The sequence below is a fragment of the Tupaia chinensis genome, unplaced genomic scaffold (genome assembly GCF_000334495.1).
Source record: "Tupaia chinensis unplaced genomic scaffold, TupChi_1.0 Scaffold000078_1, whole genome shotgun sequence".
Lineage (NCBI taxonomy): Eukaryota > Metazoa > Chordata > Mammalia > Scandentia > Tupaiidae > Tupaia > Tupaia belangeri.
The window spans coordinates 6,814,279-6,836,367 of record NW_006159539.1 but is presented as its reverse complement, the minus strand read 5'-3'; the positions used below and the strand labels follow the sequence as shown (position 1 = coordinate 6,836,367).

Here is a 22,089-nt window from a genome sequence, read left to right as displayed (position 1 = left end):
CCATTCTGCATGGGATTTTGGGCATGCACGCACACACTCCTGGAGTGAGTTTCGAGCCACCAGGTCTGGTACTTGAACCACAATACACTACATGGGAGTCCAGCGATGTAATCACTACACCATCTGCTGGTCCCAACCCATCATATTAACAATCTAAGGGGAAAAATCATGACCACCTTCAAAGGTTCTAAAAAGGTATTTGATTGAAAATGGGGGTGGAGGAGACAGGCAATAGAGAAGCAGCAATACAACTTGGACCCACATGTAAGGGCCCTGAGTTCATGTCCCAGGACCTCCCTGTGTACCCCCAGGCATGAATATGCACATTCATGATCCAGGCTGGCCTAGGCAGAGGGTGGATCACAAAGTGAAGACCCTATTGGGGGTACATGTTTCTCTCTCTCTCTCTCTCTCTCTCTCTCTCTCTACTTAAAAGAAAAGGAAAAAAATGGGAGCCAGCCCTGTGGCCTAGTGGTTAATGGAGCTGTATCCCACATAGCCAACCACACAATTTGAGCCCTGGCTTCAGTAGCTTGGGAAGCATACCAGGTGCGGTTGTGTGTATGCCCAGAATCCCAATGGGATGGAGAGATGGAGGACAAGGGATTGCAGTGTAACCATGGTACCACTGGGAGGTGCTTTCTCCCTTTCTTTTTTCTCTGTCTCTCTGGCCAGCATACATGCCCTCTGGAATGAAAGTATCACTCCTGGTAAATCAAAAACAAAAAGCAAATTAGGAGTTGATGGACACTTCCTTAACACATAAGAAAATACAGATCTCAGTTCAAAAGCCAGTATCCTAGTGAATAGGGAAGACTTAAGATTTCCCACTCATGTCAAGAACAAGCAAGGATGGGAACCAGCAGTTAGCGTAATGGCTATGTCGCTGGACTCCCACGCAGTCGACCGCGGTTCACATCCTGGACCCAGTGGCTTAAAACTCACGCCAGGCGCATGTGCATGTGTGCCCAAGATCCTGAGAGGAGAATGGAGGAGAAGGGATTGCAGCGTGACCATCCCCCCTGGGGGGTGATTTCTCGCTTTCTGTCTCTATGTCTCTCTCTGTCTGTCTGGCGAGTGCACGCACCCTATAGCGAAAACCTCTCAAAAAAAAAAAAAAAAGAACAAGCAAGGATGTTCATTATCAGCACTGCAATTTTCCACCATACTGTAGACCTTAACCAACTCAGACAAGAGAAAGAATGTAGAAATGGAAAATTTCAAAGTAAGAGGTAAAACTATCTTTATTACAGATGATACAATTTTATATTAAAAAAAATCAAAATAATAAATGGAAAAAACTGAACATTATATATATGAGAAATATGCTCAAACCCACATATAATACCCCAATGCAAATTAAAACCACACTTTTATCATTTTCATTGAGAGTTTCAACCTCCTCAAATTTGCTAAAACACTGTTGGTGAAACTGTAGGCAAAAAACACTCTCATATATTGTTGGAAAAGGGGTAAAACTGTTCAGAGCACATGGGTATTTGCCAAAGAACACATCTTTGGATACAGGTAGTGCTAAACAGAGGAATTTCATAGATGGGAATAAGATTTGTGTATAGTTTCTGGTTGACAATAGCAATTTATCGAGCATTTATTATGTGCCAGAAACTACTCCAAGTACTTTATATATACAATAAAATAGCCCACAATACCATAAATGGGCCCCAAAACTCCCACAAAAAAAGAGACCATGTTATTTGAAGGTTAATAAAGGGACTGAGGTGTACGCCTGCTGTTTAGGAGAGGAGCCAACTAATTACCAATGGTCTATTTTAGTTTCCTTTTTGTGGAGCATAGTACCATGGAGTTTCAACGTTTTGTCTATTTCGCGTTCACAGTAGCTTTATGGCTGCCTGTTCTATACCCTTCTCTGCCTCCTCCTTGTGGGAAACTTCATTGTGTTCAGATGTCAATTCTCAGGAAAAATACTACTATCTTTGGTATGGACTAAGGTCTGATTAGTCTAAATCTATTTAAAAAAATCCCATGGGTGGGGGGTGGGCAGCAAGTGACGTGGTGATTAAGGCACTGGACTCCCACATGGCTAACTGCGGTTCAAGTCCTGGACCTGGTGGCTTAAAAATCACACCAGACACATGTGCATGTATGCCCAAAATCCCAGGAGGAGAATGGAGGAGAGGGGAATGTGGTATGGTCAGGCCTTTGGGGGCTGATTGCTCACTTTCCCTCTCTGTCTCTCTCCAGTGAGCAAACATGCCAATATGCAAAAGCCAAAAAAAGTAAGAGAAAAAAAGAAATCCCATCCCTCTTATCAGTGATTAGTTCAGCATGTAACACACACCTGGCTACTATAACAGAAGGGAAAGTTGTCTGGGGGTTCACGAGAAAAGTTCCCATGGTATTAGAAAGGAAACTCACCAATTAAACACTCATTTTTAATAGTGATTAGTTAATAATTAGCAATGAAGAATCAGTTAACAATACTGTATTGTTTACTTGAAATTTGCTAAGAGGAGAGAGATCTCAGGTGTTCTCACCACACACTCGCGCGTGCACACACACACACGCATGCACAAACACACACACACATAAGAAAATAATAATTATGTGAGGTGATCAAAATAGCTTGGTTGTGGCGATTACCTGTACAATGGGCACTTATATCAAACATAAAGTTGTACACCTTAAATATATGTATTTTTATTTTCAACTGTAAATCAAAGATGAGAGGGGGAAAGAGGGAAGCTAGGGGAAAGCAGACACTTCCTCCATGGGACATTCTCCCCAGGTCTAAAGGATACCTGTAACAGCTCATGCATCTTTTGCCATCGCAATGAGAGCTAACCCGAGGCTCAAACTTCTGGAGCCTCCCTCTCTGGAATTCTTGTTCAAAGGAGAAGAAGTTTCCTTGTAGAAACCACTAGAGTAGATTGCCTGTTACTTGCAGTGAAAAGCATCCAATTTGATACTAACTCTTTAAATTAAAACCAATGCAAAATATTAACAACAACGACAACAACAAAAAAAAAAAACGACTAGCAAATGGCGTAATGGTTACATTGCTGGACTCCCACATGGTCGACTGCGGTTCAAATTCCAGACCCCGCAGCTTAAAACTCATGTTGGGCACATGTACACGCATGCCCAAAATCCTGAGAGGAGACTGGAGTAGAAGGGATTGCAGCAAGGCCATTCCCTCAGGGGGTGATTTCTCACTTTCTGTTTCTCTGACTCTTTCTTCTTTCCCTCTCTCCAGCGAGCACACATGCCCTATAGCAAACATTTCTCTAAATAAAAATAGAACACCAACTACAATCCTCTATAAATGAGACAATGGAGGCACAGGGAAATTAAGAAACTTAAAATATAACTTACCTTAAAGCCATGGAAAACCAGACCACAGCCAGAATCAGTGTGTTCATTCTGTAGGGCCCCATCACACAGTACAGTGCGTTATCCCAGACCTATAACCCAGACCAGAGGACTGTCAAAGGAAGGAAGGTATGACTTGGAAGAGCTCATTTTTCACAAGTTTTCCAATAAATTGCCTATGAATGGGCACTCCGGTATCTCCCAGATGCAATGATTCTATCCAAATTACAAGGAAATGCCTTTTTCTTACTGGCCGGCCTCAGACTCTTAACCATGCTAGAGCACTTTTCCTGGGAACACGATACTTCCTAAAATGTGACTTATCGTGTACCAAGTTAGGATTTCAAACTGGACTGTAAGTCCTGAGTTCTGCTCCCTGTCTGTGAGCAGGGATGATATCCAAACATTTATTGACCAAATATCCAAAATGCCATCTAGTCTCAACAGACTCTGCTGCCTTAGGGGCCCAACACCCTGTTTGTTCCCTTCCTGTAAAAGCCTGTGATCCAAAAAAATGACCTTGCTCTTTATGAAGAATCTCTAAGTAATCCTGAAGAAATCTTGGGGCCATTTATTTCGCTCACTTTTTCCTCCCTATGAATTCTTTACAGAGAAGTTGTTAGTGAGAAGGACGTTTACCCAGACTAGACATTCTATCTGCATTCAAAATTCCTGCCTTGGGACCAGCAGGTGGCATAGTCCTTAAGGTGCTGAACTCCCACATGGCCCACCATGACTTGAGACCTGGACCTGGCTTGAAACTCTCACCAGGGGCAGGTGCACATGTGCCCAAAGTTCCAAGAGGAGAATGAAAGAGAAGTGAATGCAGAATGCCATTCCCTTGGGTGTGTATGTGGGGGGTGATTTCTTGCTTTCTATCTCTCTGTCTCTCTCTTTCTCTATAGCAAATGCATATGCCCTATAGCAAAAATCTTTTTTAAAAAAATCCCTGCCTTGAGAAGGAAGAGTAAAGCAAAGAAATAAGGTTGAGAGAGTTTGAGCCTCAAGGACAGAGAGCAAGTCAGAAGCAGACCTGGGTTGGGACCCAAACATCCCCATCCAGGTTAGTTTCCTCCCTCGCAGGCTGCCTTAGGCTGATAGGGTGTTGAGAGTCTCTGTCCTTCATTCACTGGGGTTAGAGAATCCCGTGGACCCATGTGACATCCAGCATATGTCCCCAGTCATACCTGCTTGAAAGTGGTGTTGAATCTGACCAGCCAGCGCTGGTACCAAGTTCCTGTTGAACTCTGGATCTCAATGAATTCATCCATTTGCTTGGGCGTTTTGATATTGGAAACCTGGAAAGCAAAGACAGGTCAGGAAATCTTGTGTTCAGTATTTTCAATGTTTAGTTTAACGCAGCTAACTTTATTAACTAACCTGAGGCTAGAGAAGGCATTGGTGACACTCTAATACTGATTCCTTTCCTTTTCTTTAAGTTGTTTTTGATTTTTTACTATAGGATATGTGTGTTCGTCAGAGAGACAGAAAGTGAGAAATCACCCCACCCCCCAGGAGGGATGGCCATGTCACAGCCCCTTCTCTTCCATTCTGCTCCTGGATCTTGGGCATGCATGAGTTTCAAGCTGCTAGGTCCAGGACTGGAATCACGGTTAACTACATGGGAGTCTAGTGACGTAACCATTATGCCATCTGCTGGCCCCTAGCTCTGTGATTCTTAAGCAAAGGTATACATAGTAACTTATTCTTGGACTGGTTCTGTGGCCTGGTGGTTAAGGCAGCTAGATCCCACATGGCAAACCATGTAGTATGAGTCCCAGACCTGGTGGCCTGAGAAACATGCTGGGCATTTGTATGTAAGTGCCCAAAATCCCAATGAAGGAAGAGATAGAAGAGAACAGATCACATTGTGACTATTCGCCATGGAAAGTTCTTTCCCCTCTCCTTCTCTCTTCGTCTGTCTCTTTCTGACAAGTGCATATACTCTTTAGCAAAAAAAAAAAAATTTAAAAAATCACTCTATTCTTAATAGGTATTAACATCACAGAAGTCTAAAATCCATGCAGGCAATAATACAGGAAAAGAGTGTTGCCAATTAAAGTATTTTTTTCAGAACACAACAGAGTAAGAGGAATCATGATCTCCCTGCTATCCTTAATCTTTCTGGTAGAAAGCAGAGCTCGGGAGTCGAACAAGGTTGTACATCTCAGCGTTCCCCTTTGAGACAACAGAGGGCTATGGAAAGTGTTGGTATGCGCATGTGAACAAGAAGTTCCAATGTGCAACCCTGGGCTTACTGAGAGGGATTTTCAAGTTAACCAGATGTTTAAAGCAACCATGGCACTGCACAGCTCATCACCGTTTTAAAGAGATTCTTGACCACACACACTCTTTTAATCAAGTTATCAAGGTCCATGCTTGGTGACATTCTTCCCTAAACTCACAGAACAAATGAAAGAATGTCCTGCCCCCCAAATTTTTTTTAAATGAAAAACAAAAATAATTCAAAAACAGTTTCTATCACCTCCTACAACAAACCTTTCATCTAAGGATAAAAATGAATCATAAGAGAGTCTCCACCTCTTTCTTTAGCCAAAGAACTAGAACTCTGAGGAGACAAAAAAAAAGAGATAGAGAGATGAGGTTGGATAGCACACAGAGAGAAAACCAGTCCAGTCCTTCTATATAGAATACGGACTCACTAGGACAAGCAGTTGGCGTAATGGCTACGTCGCTGGACCCCCATATAGTCGACTACGGTTTGATCCCAGACCCAGTGGCTTAAACTCATGCTGGGTGCTCGTGCATGCGTGCCCAAGATCCTGAGAGGAGAATGGAGGAGAAGGGGTTGCAGCGTGGCCATCCTCCCGGGGGGGTGATCTCTCACTTTCTGTCTTTCTGTCTCTCTCTGTCTTTCTGGTGAGCGCATGCACCCTATAGCCAAAACCTCTCAAAAAAAAAAAGACTGACTCACTATTTCCTGAGCACTACACCTAAGACAGCTTGACCGTACCTTTTTTTTTTCCCCTTAAATCCTAAAAACAGTGACTCTCTAACTTTTAGGAGGGTCAGGCAGCTTTTTGAGAATCTGGTAAAAGCATAAGCTCTCTTCCCTAAAAACTGCACAGACAGAAGCACACTGTGAGCCTCCTGGACTCCTTCTACCATCCCCAGGCTTTGCAAAAGATCTTCTGCCTGGAGTCAGATAAGAAAACTTCAGGACTAAGGCAGCAGGCTCTGCAGTAGGACTCGGCTGGGAGCTGGGCTTTAAGTCATCCAGTACCTAATGGATATTGTAATCCCAGCTACAGCCAAAGGAGACCAGAGGGCAAGGCTGACACTGAATCAGGAATCACCTTAACGATACACTGACAGCCTTGAGATATCCACGCAGATGTACATTTTTCCATTCTCTGCTCCTGGGTGGTGGGCGAGGATGCTATAACACCCCACCCCTTCCAAATTTGGGAGTGGGTAGGTTGATGACTTCAGGCAAAATGATTGTGATTTACAATGGACTGCAATGCTTGTCTTTGATCCAGTCTAAATTAAAATAAAGCCTGTATTCATCCCAGCCCTGCAGAACATAGATCATCAGCAGAACACTTCAACTCCTTTTTCCCCATAGGTTTCGCTGAGAACACCTGTCTGGTGGAAGTTCAGGAGCTTTGGACACCAAAAGCAGTTGGTGAAACCTGGGGCTCACAGGTGAGGAGGAGACCTCGAGCCTTAGCCGTAAGCATGGAGTGAGGGTTCAACCAGTCCTAAGCCCTTTTTCCAGGCCACAGAACATCTGTGAGCAACCTTTCCTGGGGAGGTACAGGAACAAAGCAGGTGACATCCTCAAGGTGGGCTGAAAAGTCATGCCTGAGTGCACATAGAGGCCAGCTCTCTGAGGTCAGGCAATGCTTTGTAGTCTTTGCTCCTGCCCCCTTTCTTCCTCCTTCCTTCCTTCCTTCCTTCCTTCCTTCCATCCATCCTTCCTTTCTCTTCTCCCTGGTCCATCAGTCATTCACTTCTACATAATCATTATCAAGTCCGTATGGAATACTGAACTCATAACTTTCTGAATTCACTTTCTCTGTTAGATCAAAACCACTAAAGCAGAAGGACTGCCTCAGAACCTAGCAAGTGGCATGTATTTGGGGATAAGACACAATTCCAGGGCCAGCCAGTGGCATGAAGGTTAAGGATTCTGGATCCCACATGGCCAACTGTGTGGGAGTCCCAAATCTGGCAGCTTAAAAAGTGTGCCTGCACAAAATGCCAAGAGAAGGGGTGGTGGTGGGGCCATCCTCCCTAGGAGTCAACTTCTCACTTTCTCTTTCTTTTTCTCTGTGTCCACAGGGAGTGCACACACCCTGTAGCAAAACAGCAACATACAAGGTGCATGTATGTGTATGCCCAAAATCCTGAAAGAGGAGAAAATGAAGGAGACAAGTTTGTGGTGTGGCCATCTCCAGACAGGGAAGGGACGGCATTCTCACTTTCTCTCTCTCCTTCAAGTGCACCCGTGCCTGTAGCAGAAAAAGAAAACAGGACACAATTCCAGTGACTCATCACTCCTACTCAGTGATCTCTGCCTTGGCATATGTCTCCATCCATCTAAAAGCAGAATCTGCCTTCAAGTAAAAGGCTTAGCTTCCATCTTTGGAAATTTCTGGCAAAGATCTCATTTCTTGATATTAGGCTGCCTACATTTGTCAAAATAATTAAATGGGGGGCTAGCTGATGCTGGATTCTTACATGGCTGACCATGGTTTGAGACTCAGACCCAGTGGTTTGAAGATCACGCCAGGTACACATGCATGTGTGTCCAAAATCCCAGGAGGAGAATGGAGAAGGGATTGTGATGTGGCCACCCCTGGCACTGGTGGGGAGGTGACTCCTCACTTTTCCTCTCTCTTTCTCTGGCAAGTGTATGCACCATATGGCAAAAAGTGAAATAAATTAATAAATAGGAGCCCATTAGACAGGTGACTCTGTTGTCCTGGGATCCTACATAAGCAAACCAAAACCCAACTCAGAATGTAAAAGAAAATGAAACTTAAGCTTAGCCAGTCACAGGTTATCCCATGGGCATTAGTTACACTGCCTTGAGCTCCCTACCAGGGTATCCAGCGGGGGCAACTGCTCAGACTTATAACCAATCAAATAATGTCTTTGCCCGGCTTCCAGTCACGGTAAAAGCCTTCCTCCCATATTCACTGGGAGGCCCAACCCATTTCTAATTCAGAGTGCCCCTACTCATGAAATGCTGTCGGTTCAAATAACCTCTTAGAAATGTAACATCGACAAAGTTTATCTTTTAACAGATTAAAATGGATTGTCATGAGACAATGTGAGATCACTTCTCTAAAAAGGTACTCCCAGTCAGGCAAATCCTTCAGTCAGTTTAGAGTGGTGATTCCAGAAGAAACAGTGAGGAAACACCCAGTAAGCATCGCCATGCAAAATCGACTACAGGGATGACTTAGGATGAGTCAGGGGTCAGGGACAGCTTTTTCCTTATCTGAGAAAGGCAAGGATAGGCATGCAAGACGGGGTGGGGAACAATTATCAGTCAGGGCTGCCCTTAGGAGAGTCTGTGTTTGTTTGGTATAAATCTGTCAATAAACTGCTTGAGGTATAGGAGAATCCCAGGGAGACATGCTCATATTTGAAGGACTGGGCCCCACTATGAATGAGCCAAGAAGACGACGTTTTATTCCAGTGGGAGGACAGCGTGGAAAGAGGAAGGAGAAGATGGAGGAAAAGGGAACAGGGAGAAAGGAAGAAGGCTATGTCCTCTGTGATGTAATTCCGCTGCTATCCTTAAATGTTCAAAAAGGCTATTAAAATCATAGGTGCGTGGTGTGGGTGGTGTATGTCTGTCGGTGCATCTGTGCGTGTTTCTTACTGGGTGGGTCCATAAAATCCAACGTGGCAGACACTGAAGACCATGAGACATCTTCTAGGAATAAGCAGGAGCTTGGAGAGAAATCTGGACTACTTCCTGCTATGGAGAAGGACAGGGGTTAGGGGGTGCTGGCTAGAGTAGAGCCAAGCCCATTCAGATCTCAGTGGCAGGGAGCCCCTGCTGACATTGGTCTCTACACCTGCAGCCCTGCTGCAGTGTTACAATCCATCACAGAGAGCCACACAGATGGAAGGCAGAAAGGACCTCATTTGGAGTACTTTATTTTTTTAATTATTTATTTATTTTTCTTAGAGAGAGAGAGATCTTTGCTATAGGGCACATGTGCTTGCCAGAGAGACAGACAGAGACAGAGAGACAGAAAGTAAGAAATCACCACCCCCCTCCAGGGGCGATGACCATGGTATAATCCTCTCCCCTCTATTCTCTTCTTGGGATCTTGGGCACGCATGCACAGGCACCTGGAGTGAGTTTTTGGACACCAGGTATAGGACTCGAACCATAGTCGACTATGTGGGAGTCCAGTGATATAACCATCATGCCATCTGCTGACTCCCATTTGACATATTTTAAAAATGGTGCTTCTTAATACGTGTTTGTAATAAAAGCACGGGTCCCATATTTTAGATGTTTTTAAAAACATCAGAATTGAGGCAATATGCCATTGGACAATTCTCCATAGTGTATTACTTGAGTCTATTTTATGAACAAAATGTTATCACTTTTCTTTTTTTTTTTTTTTGACAGGGTCTTGTCATTTTGATCTCTCACCTTAGCATTTCAGCTGGGACTACATGCACACACCACCACATCAGGTTTTTATTATTATTATGATGATGATGATGATTTAAGAAAGAGACAGAGATATGCATTTTGGCAGGCCTCACTGTGTCATAATCCTCCTGCCCCAGCCTCCCCGTTAGCAAGGATTACAGGCTCACACAGTTACCTTCAGTACATTCAGCTTGGTCTGGGAACCAAGGCCTCCCATACAGATTCCAGCCTCCCAAGCTGTGGCACGACCTACACATCACGTGCCAGGACCCTGCCTCTTTTGCAGACAGGGGCTCAGGCCGTCCTCCAGCTCCCGATCCACCTGCCTCAGTCTCTGCCAGTCACTGGGACCACAGGAGCACACCACTTTGCCTTGCCTTTTAGGTTGGCCTGGAATCAAACCCAGGCTCCCTTGTGGTCCCAGCCTGCAGGACCACAGGGTCTTAGAAGCAGAAGCCACCACAGCTAGGTGTCCTCAGGTTATGTTTGAATTCTGTCTTTGTCTTCATGAGCAAGTGAGAAAGAGATAGCCAGCATCCCCAGTAGAGGCCTCACACCATGATCCATTCCCAGCCTTCAGCCGGCCCCAGATCACGGGCAAGCGTGTACCTGGCATTCTCAGGGAGGTCTCTGGACTCGAATAAGGCCCCTTCCCATGTGGGATTGCCTCCCAGAGCATCCCATTTCACTGCTGTGCCACCTTCTGGCCCCAGTGTTTTTGACTAATAGCTAACATCTGTGTAGCACTTACTCCAAGCCAGACACTGTCCTAGGTGCTTGGTTCAATCCTTAATGATAACCATTTTTATGAATTTTATTGTCTCTCTTTTCTCAATGAGAAAACTGAGACACAGAAAGTAATGTGCCTATGGCCTCACAGCTACAAAACATCACAGCAGGGATCTGACTCAGACTGCCCGGCTCCAGGGTGCAGAAGCTTAGCACCATGTGATCCTGCCTGAGAATAAGAGGTTTTATTTTACTTATTTACATTTTAATTTTTTGTTTTTAAGTTTTGCTGTAGGACACGTGCACTCACCAGAAAGAGAAACAAGAGAGAGAGAGAGAGAGAGAGAGAGAGAAATCACTCCTCAAGGGGGATGGCCACAATGCAATCCCTTCTCCTCCATTCTCTTCTTGGGATCTTGGGCACACAAGCACACACGCCCAGCAGGATTTACAAGCTGCTGGAACAGGACTGAAACTGTTCAGACAGCCATGTGGGATCCAGGTGCCTTAACCTCCATACCGCCTGCTGGCCCAAATCAGAAGTTTTCAGCAAGAAGTTAACAAGAACAAATGTTGTAACACACAAATTATGGAAGCCAAAGGATCCAAAGCAGTAAACTGGAGTTTGGTAGAAGTTAACCCAGGAAGGTGTCCTTGAGGAAATAGACTTTAAATAAAGTCTTAAAGTAAGTTATGGAAACAGGGGCACAGAGATCCCTATTACAGGCCGTCCTGTGGTTGGCCACAGCCACATGGCAAGCAGGAACTCAGAACATCTTCATGAAAATAATAGTATGTGGGCTTTTTGCTGTTTAGACTAGCGAGAAACAATACCTGGGCTGATAGCAGCGCTAGTGAGGGTGTAGAGAAATGGGTCCCCTATTGCTCATGCTATTGTAGACTGGCACGGCTCCATTGAAATGCAATTTGGCTATATATCTCAAGAACTGTAAGACTATCTGGTATTAAATATATATATCATATATACATATTTTATTTCTAGAAGTCTACTCTTAGAAAATAAACCCAGAGGAGACAGGTGGCTAAGGTACTGGGCTCCCACATGGTGGACCATAGTTCAAGTCCCAGACCTGGCATCTTGAAAATCATGCTGAGCATGTATGCGTGTGTGCCCCAGATCCCAAAGGGTGAGGGAGGAGAAGGGATTACAACATGCCCATCCCTTCCAGGAGGTGATTTCTCACTTTCTCTCTCTCTCTGTATCGCTCTGTCTCTCTCCTCTCTGGTGAGCGCATGTCCTATGACAAAAACCACAAAAAGAAAATAGAAAATGACCCCAGAACATAAAGGGGAATGAACTACATGTGAGAAGGCTCACTGTGTACGTGTGTACAGGAACAAGGTAATAAAACGAGGCAAGTAAGCCTCTAACACTAGGGACGCGTTCAGAAAAGCACTAACGTTCCTACCATTGTTTACTAAAATGATGGTTATGAATAGTATGAGGCACCATATAAAGTGCTTCTGAGTACTATTAAATAATATGTCTATGTAAACATGCACATATGTGCTCACAGCTGTATGAACACAGCTAGGCTTTTTGTTACCATTTATATCTACCTCTACATCTATCTATCTAGGTAGTGAGAAAGCACACTCTAGGGGAGACGGCCTTGCCACAAACACTCCTCCATTCTCCTCCTGCGATTTGGGCACACATGCACATGTGCCCAGTGTGATTTTCAAGCTGCCAGATCTAATACTTGAATAGCACAGTTGGCCGTGTGGGACTCAGCCACCTTAACCACCACACCACCTGGGTGGCCTTCTGTCATCATTTTTTAATTGCACTACCTAACGAAGACCTAGATGGATATCCATGAAAATATAAATAATAATTACGATAACATTACAGGGATATCAGGGCTTTTATTCTTCTTCTGGTAAATGTCCTGCTATGTGCTCACATGAGCATATTAATTTTGGGTACACCGAAGCAGGCTGGGAGAGCCTTCTGGTGTTGGTGTAGACAACTCACCGTGAACACCTTCTCTGGGCTTCCCTTGGCTCTCATGTTGGTGTCATGGACTTGCTTGAGAATCATCCAGGCTTCATCGTGTTTGCCCATCTGACCAAAACAAGGAAAGACACAAAAAATCATTTGCTGAATCCCTGCTGTGTTCATCATGGATGAAACCCTACAAACTCAAAGGGGTGCCGATTCTGGGGTCCCAGGGGACTGGACATGGCTTCATGTCTGTTCAGTGCTGTGAAAGACTAGGACAAGTTTCCATCTGCAGTTCATCTTGGAACGCTAAGAGGATTGTGCCTTCAAGGTGTAAATGCTACGCACCATTGTCCTTACTCACCACACCATGAACAACCACTCGTGGTTATAGGGCTGAACGGAATGCAGGCTGGGAGTCATGTTTCTTCTCAATGGTGTGACAGAGCAAAGAAGCAATACATTTTGGGTTGAATTCTCACTCCTTTCCCAAAAAAGTCATATTGATTTCTTAACCCTCAACACTTTAGAATATGACCTTCCTTGAAAAGAGGATCGCAGCAGATATGATTGGTTAAGATGAGGTTATCCTAGAGCAGGGTGGGCTTGTAATCCAATAGGATGGGTGTCCTCCTAAGACCACCTCGCAGGGAGGCACAGAGACACGTGTGGACAATGCCATGTGATGATGAAAACTGCAATTAGAGTGGTGTGGCTGCAAGCCAAGGAAAAATCACTAGCAAACCACCAGAATCTGGGGGAGACAAGGAAGGTTTCTTCTCTACAGGTTGCAGAGGGAAATCCTGATAACACCTGGATTTGGGACTTCTGGCCCCCAAAACTATGAGATAATGTTCTATTAAATCACTCCATTTAGGGTACTTTGCTAAGCAACCCTAGGGAATAAACATGCCGCAAAGGATGAATTTTGAGATATCCCTGGTTAGAAAAATGCAGCATCTTCCTCTTGATCTCTGGGGTGAAAGAGGAAACGACATAAAGCTGAAGGAGGCAGCTCCTGCCTGGTCCAACCACACTCCAGAGTCTCCATAGTTGGAAAACTCATAGGACTCATCTCTCAGGACACCCACTGGATGGAGGCCCCAATAGCTAAGACTCCTGAAGGGGCTGAGAACTGCTTTACCAAAGAGCTCACTGTTGAAACATGAAAAAGAAAAATCATGTGTAGCTTTAAAAAGCTTCGGCGAAGAGAAGGTGTCATGGGGTTGCTCTGGAGTCTCCATTCATCTCCACACAGCCTGGGGAGTGGCTCCTGCTCTGTGCCCCAAGCTCCTGGGCCCTTCCCGTGTTGAGCAACCATGAGCTCATGACCGACTGCGACCGTCACCATCAGATTTAATGCTGAGCCAGGACAGGCAAGCAGGAGAAGACAGGGAACCAGGTGCTGACAGAAGCAAGGCTGGGACTTGTTGGCTGTCTCGGTGGCTCTCACACTGGTGAGAATGCATGACTCACCTCCAGCAGAAACCGTGGGCTCTCTGGCATGAACTTCAAAGCCACCAAGGACACGGTGCAGGGCAGCGCGCAGACGATGACAAACACCCTCCAGCTGTGGAAGTGGTAATGGGTCCCCATGCTGAAGCCCCAGCCTGTGAAGGAGCAAGGAAAATTTTCTGGTCTTTTCTGCTACAGAGGAACAGCTCGAAAGCACTGGCTCTCCAGCCACAGGGCACAAGGGTATCTCCTGAGGGCTGGACAGGATGCAAACTCCCTGGCTGCACCCACTGAAGCTCTGAGCTTTAAGTCTGGTGGAAGAGCTGGGGATCTGCACTTTGATGCATCCCCAGGTAGGCCTGCCTGACATTCACAGAGCCCTGGATGAAGGCACAGATGGACTCTGATCCCCTATTTGTACATGGTCATAAACTTCGAGCTAACAAACTGTTACATACAAGAGATGATGTCAGCCTACTTTCACAAGCAATAGCCTGGAATACTGGGCCCAGAATTACACCCACCCTCACCAAACCCGTCTTCTCCTTCCCCCATTCCCTCCAGCAGGGTGAGGGGTCTCAAGCTGACACACATGATCATCACAGAAACCACCATGGTGAGAACGAGCACTCCTGTCTTGATCGCTTGAGTTTATGGCAATTCCTGGGTCTTGTGTACCTAGAGTCTGATCAGAATGGGGGCAGAAAAGGGGATCATGGTCTTAGAGACCACCCTGCCTTGCCTCCTCAGATGGGTGGGACCAGAGGATAGCCACAGCAGTATCTTACATAGCCCAGATGGGGTTCCTTCTCCCAGGTCAAAGGGCAATAATAACAGCTATGGGGGATCCAGTACAAAGAGTTCAAAACCATACTTAGAAAAACACTTTAAGTCAAAATATAAACACATGCTTTTTTAAAATAAAAAACTGAACTCTGACATTCAAATGAATCACCTGTCATTGAAATGCAGAAGTAACTAGCTCCTATTCAGCTGTCAGGTATCATTATTCAAAGCATTACTAAAACTCATTTTCAGAAACTACATTAAAACATGTCTTTGAATATCCCTGTAGGTAGCAAATAGCCCTTTTTAAAGAAATAATAACTCACTGGAAAGAGCCTGGACTCTTGCAGTCATGTAGAGCAGAGTTCAAATCCTGGTTCTATCGCATTATTATTCTGTTAGGTTTTACAGTTGTAGAATGCAGGAAATGTTACCTCCCCAGATTGTCTATATGTGAAGGCTCCTGGCAACTAATAATATTGGGTCATCTGAAAAATCACAACAAAAATGAATCATGACTTTTCAGATGACCCAATAATTCATCTGCTTTGAGGATAGATTTTATTTTATTTTAGTAATAGCTATGTCACATTTAGTGCCAAGAAAGTTGAATAAAATAGATGAAATATCAGCAAGGAGCAACAACAACAAAAAGTTTTAAAAACAAACAGGGGATGGCAGGTGACGTGGAGGTTGAGGGTGCTGGACTCCCTCATGGCCGACCACGGTTCAAGTCCTAGACCTGATGACTTGCTTTCTCACTTTCCCTCTTGCTCTCTCTCTCTCAGATCAACTGGAAAGTAATAATAATACACAAAGTTAAATAAAATAATTCCTTAAAACAAACAAACAAATAAATGAGGGGCCAGCCAGTGGTGAGGTAGTTGGGTCAGCTGGGTCTTATATGGCCTACTGTATAGTCTGAGTCCCAGACTTGACAGCCTGAGGAACATACTAGGCATGTGTGCATGTGTGCCCAAAATCCCAAGAGGAGGGAGAAATGGTAGAGGGATTGTGGCATGGCCATGCCCCATGGGAGGTGCTTTGTCACTTCCATATATTTCTCTGTATCTCAATCTGGTGAGCATGTGAGCCCTCTGGCAGATTAAAAAAAAAAAAAAAGATTATTATTTTATTATTTAAGACTGATTTTCTTGTAGCATTAATGTATTTCTGAAGACAATTCAAAGAGTATTTTTTTTAAAGCAAGCTATATAAATAAATGTATTGATTTCTAAAGCTTAGAGGATAATAATTATTTGGATATAAAATTTCTATTTCGTTTACTCAAAAATATTCTATGCCTGGCAGGTCTCATAACTTAGTGGTTAGGGGAGTTGGAGACTACATGGCCAACTGTAGTTTGAATCCAGGCCCCAGCAGCCTGAAAAACATGGTGTGTGTGTGTGTGTGTGTGTGTGTGTGTGTGTGTGTGTGTGTTTATCCAAAATCCCAACAGGATGGAGAAATGAAGGAGAAGGAATTGTGGCATGACCACGCCCAATGTGGGTGCTTTCTCCCTCTCTTCTCTCTCTATCCCTCTGTCTGTCTCTGGCGAATGGACATGCCCTCTGGCAATTTGAAAGTACACGTATTCCATAGGGCCAGCTCTGGTGCTGAGCGGCTTACGTCTAAGATTCTTATGACTCTCCGTTGTGGTTCGGCTTGTTCTCCCCGCAGACTCCTAACCAGCACCTGCCATTCCTGCAGGTACTTTCTCATCTATTTGAACAATTAAAGGACAAGGCAGGGAGGATCCAAGGTGGGAAAATATGGGACTATGGCCGCTTGGACAAGTTTGGCCAGAGCAACAGAAGACACACTTCATCTGACACATCAGAGACGAAGCCCTTTTTGCACAGAACCACACTTAGGAAAACACAGCTAGGTTTTTAATTTTATTTAAAAAGCTTTTCCTTTCTCCTGGGAGTAACACTAAAAAAGGGAAGATAAAATTATAGCCATATTTGCACATTCTCAGCTTATGTTCAAAACTATTCTGGCATCGTGAGAAGAAAAGCTGATCAAAACTGCACAGCAATCTAACTCCGATGAATAACTGGGAGGAGGGGCAGAGACAGGTATGTTTATAAAGTATTTCGCCTCAGAAAGGTTTTTTTTTTTTCTTTATGGTAATGTGTGTAAATGATCCAAAATCCATTATTCTCTCATGCCTCTATGGCTTTTATGGTATTTTCAGTAATCTGTATTTGCTGCATTCATTAGGCACATCTTTGGGGCCTTAAATTAAATAAAATTAAATGGTGAACTGCTTCCAAATATTCGGAACAATATTAATTTGGACGCAGGGGTTGTTCTCTTCACTGATCTTTTAGCTTGTCCTACTTTTCCCCATCAGGATTTTACAAACAGCTGGTAGTGCTGACTACAATGAGAATTAATCTTCCATAATGTATCCTTTTTTTTTTTTTTTTTCTGGGTTGTACCCATGAGTTCCCAGCAAAACATTTTGTGTTTTCTAATTTTCTTTCTCAATGAGTCGGTCACCGAAATTCCTAGTGCCAAGACCTCCCATCACTTCATTCTTCCAAAAGTAATTACATGGGTTCCACAAGCTATCCACACACATTAGTCTCCTTCTTGCAGTTACCCTTGCATTTGTTAGAGGATTAATGTCTTAGGCATATTGAGAAATATCATCAAATGTCTGGCTTACTCTCGACAAAACATCTGGTCCTGGTAAAATGAGGCTTAAAATAAATAATCGTTCTTGTTGTATTACGATTCTAACCTACCATATTTCTAAAATGGGTTTCCCCCAAGCTAATGCCTGTTTTGATTAAGCCTGATCACCTAGGAGGCTTCTATTTCAAAACCGAGTGTACAAATCACAGGTTTTATTACAGCACACAAATAGGTAGATGTCCTGTTCATTGGGGGTAAAATATTTAGATGTCAGCCTTGCTGTCAGCCGGCAGCAGTGGCCAGCCTGCAGCCATGTGACTCTTCTGCCAAACAGCTGGTTGTTGTGACTACAATGAGAATTAATCTTCCATAATGTATCCTTTTTTTTTTTTTTTTCTGGGTTGTACCCATGAGTTCCCAGCAAAACATTTTGTGTTTTCTAATTTTCTTTCTCAATGAGTCGGTCACCGAAATTCCTAGTGCCAAGACCTCCCATCACTTCATTCTTCCAAAAGTAATTACATGGGTTCCACAAGCTATCCACACACATTAGTCTCCTTCTTGCAGTTACCCTTGCATTTGTTAGAGGATTAATGTCTTAGGCATATTGAGAAATATCATCAAATGTCTGGCTTACTCTCGACAAAACATCTGGTCCTGGTAAAATGAGGCTTAAAATAAATAATCGTTCTTGTTGTATTACGATTCTAACCTACCATATTTCTAAAATGGGTTTCCCCCAAGCTAATGCCTGTTTTGATTAAGCCTGATCACCTAGGAGGCTTCTATTTCAAAACCGAGTGTACAAATCACAGGTTTTATTACAGCACACAAATAGGTAGATGTCCTGTTCATTGGGGGTAAAATATTTAGATGTCAGCCTTGCTGTCAGCCGGCAGCAGTGGCCAGCCTGCAGCCATGTGACTCTTCTGCCATGGGCATCCATTTAGTATTGGTCAACACTTTCCAGCCTGGTTTCTTAGATTGCTTTCTTAGAAACCAGATCCCCTTCCCATTGCTGTATCTGCGTGTAAAATGAGAATAAAAAACGATATAGTCTGCGATAACTACTGGCCAGTCGCCTTCACAACATCCCTCCTGCCCTTCCATTCTAGGTGTAGTTTAGGTGGGATTGGCCCCGCCCCAAGTTCCAGATATGAGGAAACCATTCAAGACCTGCATCCTCTGGGGTGTTATGATTGGGTGAGGGAGTCACATGATCTAATCTTATCCAATCAAAGGAACTTCAACAGCCTTTGCTCATTGGTTGCATGTAAGGGCAAGCTTCCTTTGTGTAACAAGCTGTCAGCAAACAGGAAGTGTAGAATTGTTAATGCTTCTGGGAAGGAAGGCAGCCCAGACTCAGAACCATGTAGAAGGTTTTCTCAGCACTAACTTTGCATTCAAACATAGTCAGCTATGTGGGATCCAGCTCCCTTAGCCACCAGTCCACAGGACTGGCCTTTGACTGAGTCTTTATTCAAATTTTATTTGTCCTCCCCAAAATGTTTTTCAATTACTTCGTTTAAATGTATCAGTTAACAGGAATAGAATTGTTGGAGAAATTTTAAAGGAGCAATTCTTCAGAACTATATATTCAATGACATAGAAAATGGGTAATTACAGTGTGTGTTTTGATGAAAGGCAGAATGAAAACCCAATTTTTAGGAAAATACAATTTTCTATCTAGAATTACAAAGAACTGCCTACAATGACGGAATTAGCTGAAAAACTCTTTAACTCTTTATTTCACTATTCCTGGTCATATTTCTTCTCTGTTTCTGATACAAAATCCAGTGAATTCTCTAACACTATATATTGGCAAACATGGTTTCCAAACCCCTTTGTACTGTCTAAGCACATGGCTAGATTACATTTCCCAGTGCTCCTTGCTGTAGGGTATGGCCACATCACAGATTTGGGGCCAATGGAGTGTGATCAGAGATAACATGCTTTTCTTCATGTCCCACCCTTCAAGTCACCAATGTACCACTGCCCCTGCTCTTTCCCCAAACCAGAGAGCTTGTAACACACATTGAAGATGGTGAGGTCACATAAAGGAAGGAGTCTGGACCCTCGAAATATTGATGGAGCAGAGCCATCTGCAAATCAGAAATACTAGCCAGCATTCACAAGAGTGAGAAACATCTATCATGTAAAACCACCTATATTTGATGGATTATCAGTTTACTAGGGTAATGTAGTCAATAGCACCGCATCTAACACCAAGGCTGCTTCCTAAAAAGACATGTGGAGCCTCCATTAGGTCAGAACGTATAGTAGAGAGGGTCCAATTTAAGTAAGAAAGTGAACAGGCAGAGAAGTGTTGATTAGCTACAAAAGCCGATGTCTGCTGCCCCCTACTGGTCTTCAGGATTCTAAAGCATGGCAACACCTGGACTCATCAGTGGTTTAACAAAAATTATTTTGAAGGATGATGATGGTAAAATTCAGTATACTCAAAAATAAAAATCAAATTCAAAACTTCTGCATTCTTTATACTTTACCTTTGACAAAACCAATGGTAAAAGTTAATGTCCCTAGATCTCTATTCAAAGAATAGAATTTTTACAATTATCCAGGATAATAAATTGGTCCCAATAAATTGGAAACCACGACCTTACTTATAAAGGCTGTTCTAGTTCTTTTTTTTTTTTTTTTTTTTTTTGGAGAGATTTTCGCTATGTGGCATGTGAGCTTGCTAGACAGAGAGAGACATTAGAGACAGAAAGCAAGAAATTACCCCCCCCCCAGGGGGGATGGTCACGCCGCAATCCCTTCTCCATTCTCCTCTCGGGATCTTGGGCACGCACGCACATGCGCGTGGCGTGAGTTTTAAGCCACCTGGTCCGGGACACGAACCGCGGTCGACTACATGGGAGTCCAGCGACATAGCCATTACGCTAACTGCTGGTTTCCCCCAGTTCTTCAGCCAACCAAGGGTGTCCATAAGCACTACAGAGTGAAGTAGTATATAGGTGTGCTATACCTGAAGGGAGCATCCAGATTCTAGCCCCTTCCCCACTATGGTGCCAGGGGCACGACCTTGGGCAAGGTACCAACTTCTTTTGGCTTTTGTTATATCTATCATCTATACAATGGGAATACCAAACCCTAACCTGCTGGAGGAAGGAAAACTAGAAGAGATGAAGATTAAGATGTTTTCAGACAGGGACCAGCAGACAGCATAGTGGTTACATCACTGGACTCCCACATGGTCAACCATGATTTGAGTTCGTGAACTGGTGGCTTGAAAATCACACTGGAAGCATCTGTGTGTATGCCCAAGATTCTGGGAGGAGAAAGGAGGAGAGGGGATTGCAGCTTGGCCATCCCCCTGGGGGGTGATTTCTTACTTTCCCTCTCACTCTTTCTGTCTCTCCAGCAAGCGCATCTGCCCTACAGCAAAAACCTCTAAAAATAGAAAAGGAGAGAGGGAGGGAGGATAAACTGCTATTTCTAAAAAGACCTGTGTATTGAAATGAACTATGTATCCGCAATGTGAGATGTTCTTTGGAAAGTTCAAAGTTATAGAGGAATTAGGTATGAGTGCAGGGAATAAGACCGAAGACAGTAACGTTGTTTGGATGCATGTGCCACAAAAACAGGGCCCCATGCTCTCTGAAGCCATTGGCTCACCATAGTGTGGGATGATGCTCCAGGCCATGGCAGACGCGTAGAGGCCCCCAGTCATCCAGAACATTCCCAGCCAGCTGAGGTGTTCTCCTCGCTTCTCCCGAGACAAGAATTCCGAAAAATAGGCAAAGACAATTGGCAGAGAGCCCCCGATACTGCAAAGAGAAAATGCAAGAAAGAAAGAATCCAGTCATACAGTAAAAAACGTTGTAGCAGTCACCAAGAGCCTTATAACCCACCCTTACGCTCTGTGGTGAAATACACTAGAGAATTTGAAAAACCAGTCATGTAGTCCTTCTCCACATGTGGGAAGCGATGTGAGTCATGTCTTCATGTACTGATTTATAACCTAATCCTAACCTGAATCCTTTCTAAATTCAACTTTAATATAGTACTCTGAAAGTAAAACAAGTATCTGAGTCCACAGGTTTCCAGAGGTTCGTTCGTTCGTTCTTTCTTTCTTTCTTTCTTTCTTTTTTTTTTTTTTTTTTATATTACATTCATTCTTCAACCACTGTGATCTGGCTTCCTTTTCATTTGCATTGCAGACACGGTGCTGCCAAAGGAAGTCAGAGACTCTGGACCACTGGTATCATCTAGAGGATTCGCTTTCCTCCGCATCACTGGGAGCTTTACCTTGGTTGTTCAGATCTCCTTACAACTTCTCCCTTAGTTTTTATGACTGTGCTCTCTCCTGTTTCCCTAATCTGATCATGTAAACTTCACTTTTCCAGTTATTATTTCAGCAACCAATTAATACACAAAATAATAAGATGGCATATGTCAAATCATGTTTGCATATAAAAAGAACTATGGATATTGTATATTCTCATTATCTCATCAGCTTATTAAACTTATTTATTTATTT

At 43.7% G+C, this 22,089-nt stretch overlaps 1 protein-coding gene across 3 annotated transcripts in view; it reads right to left on the bottom strand.

The window, feature by feature from the left end:
- The window catches only part of SV2B (synaptic vesicle glycoprotein 2B), a 280,257-nt gene that overhangs the window by 26,366 nt on the left and 231,802 nt on the right, over positions 1-22,089 (bottom strand). For all 3 annotated transcript variants that reach the window (XM_006142669.3, XM_006142670.2, XM_006142668.3), the window contains 5 exons: positions 21,225-21,376; positions 14,175-14,308; positions 12,732-12,821; positions 4,539-4,649; positions 3,355-3,443 (listed from right to left, as the gene is read on the bottom strand). In XM_006142669.3, coding sequence (XP_006142731.1) covers positions 3,355-3,443; positions 4,539-4,649; positions 12,732-12,821; positions 14,175-14,308; positions 21,225-21,376 — 576 coding nt within the window. The remainder of the gene's footprint in view (positions 1-3,354; positions 3,444-4,538; positions 4,650-12,731; positions 12,822-14,174; positions 14,309-21,224; positions 21,377-22,089) is intronic.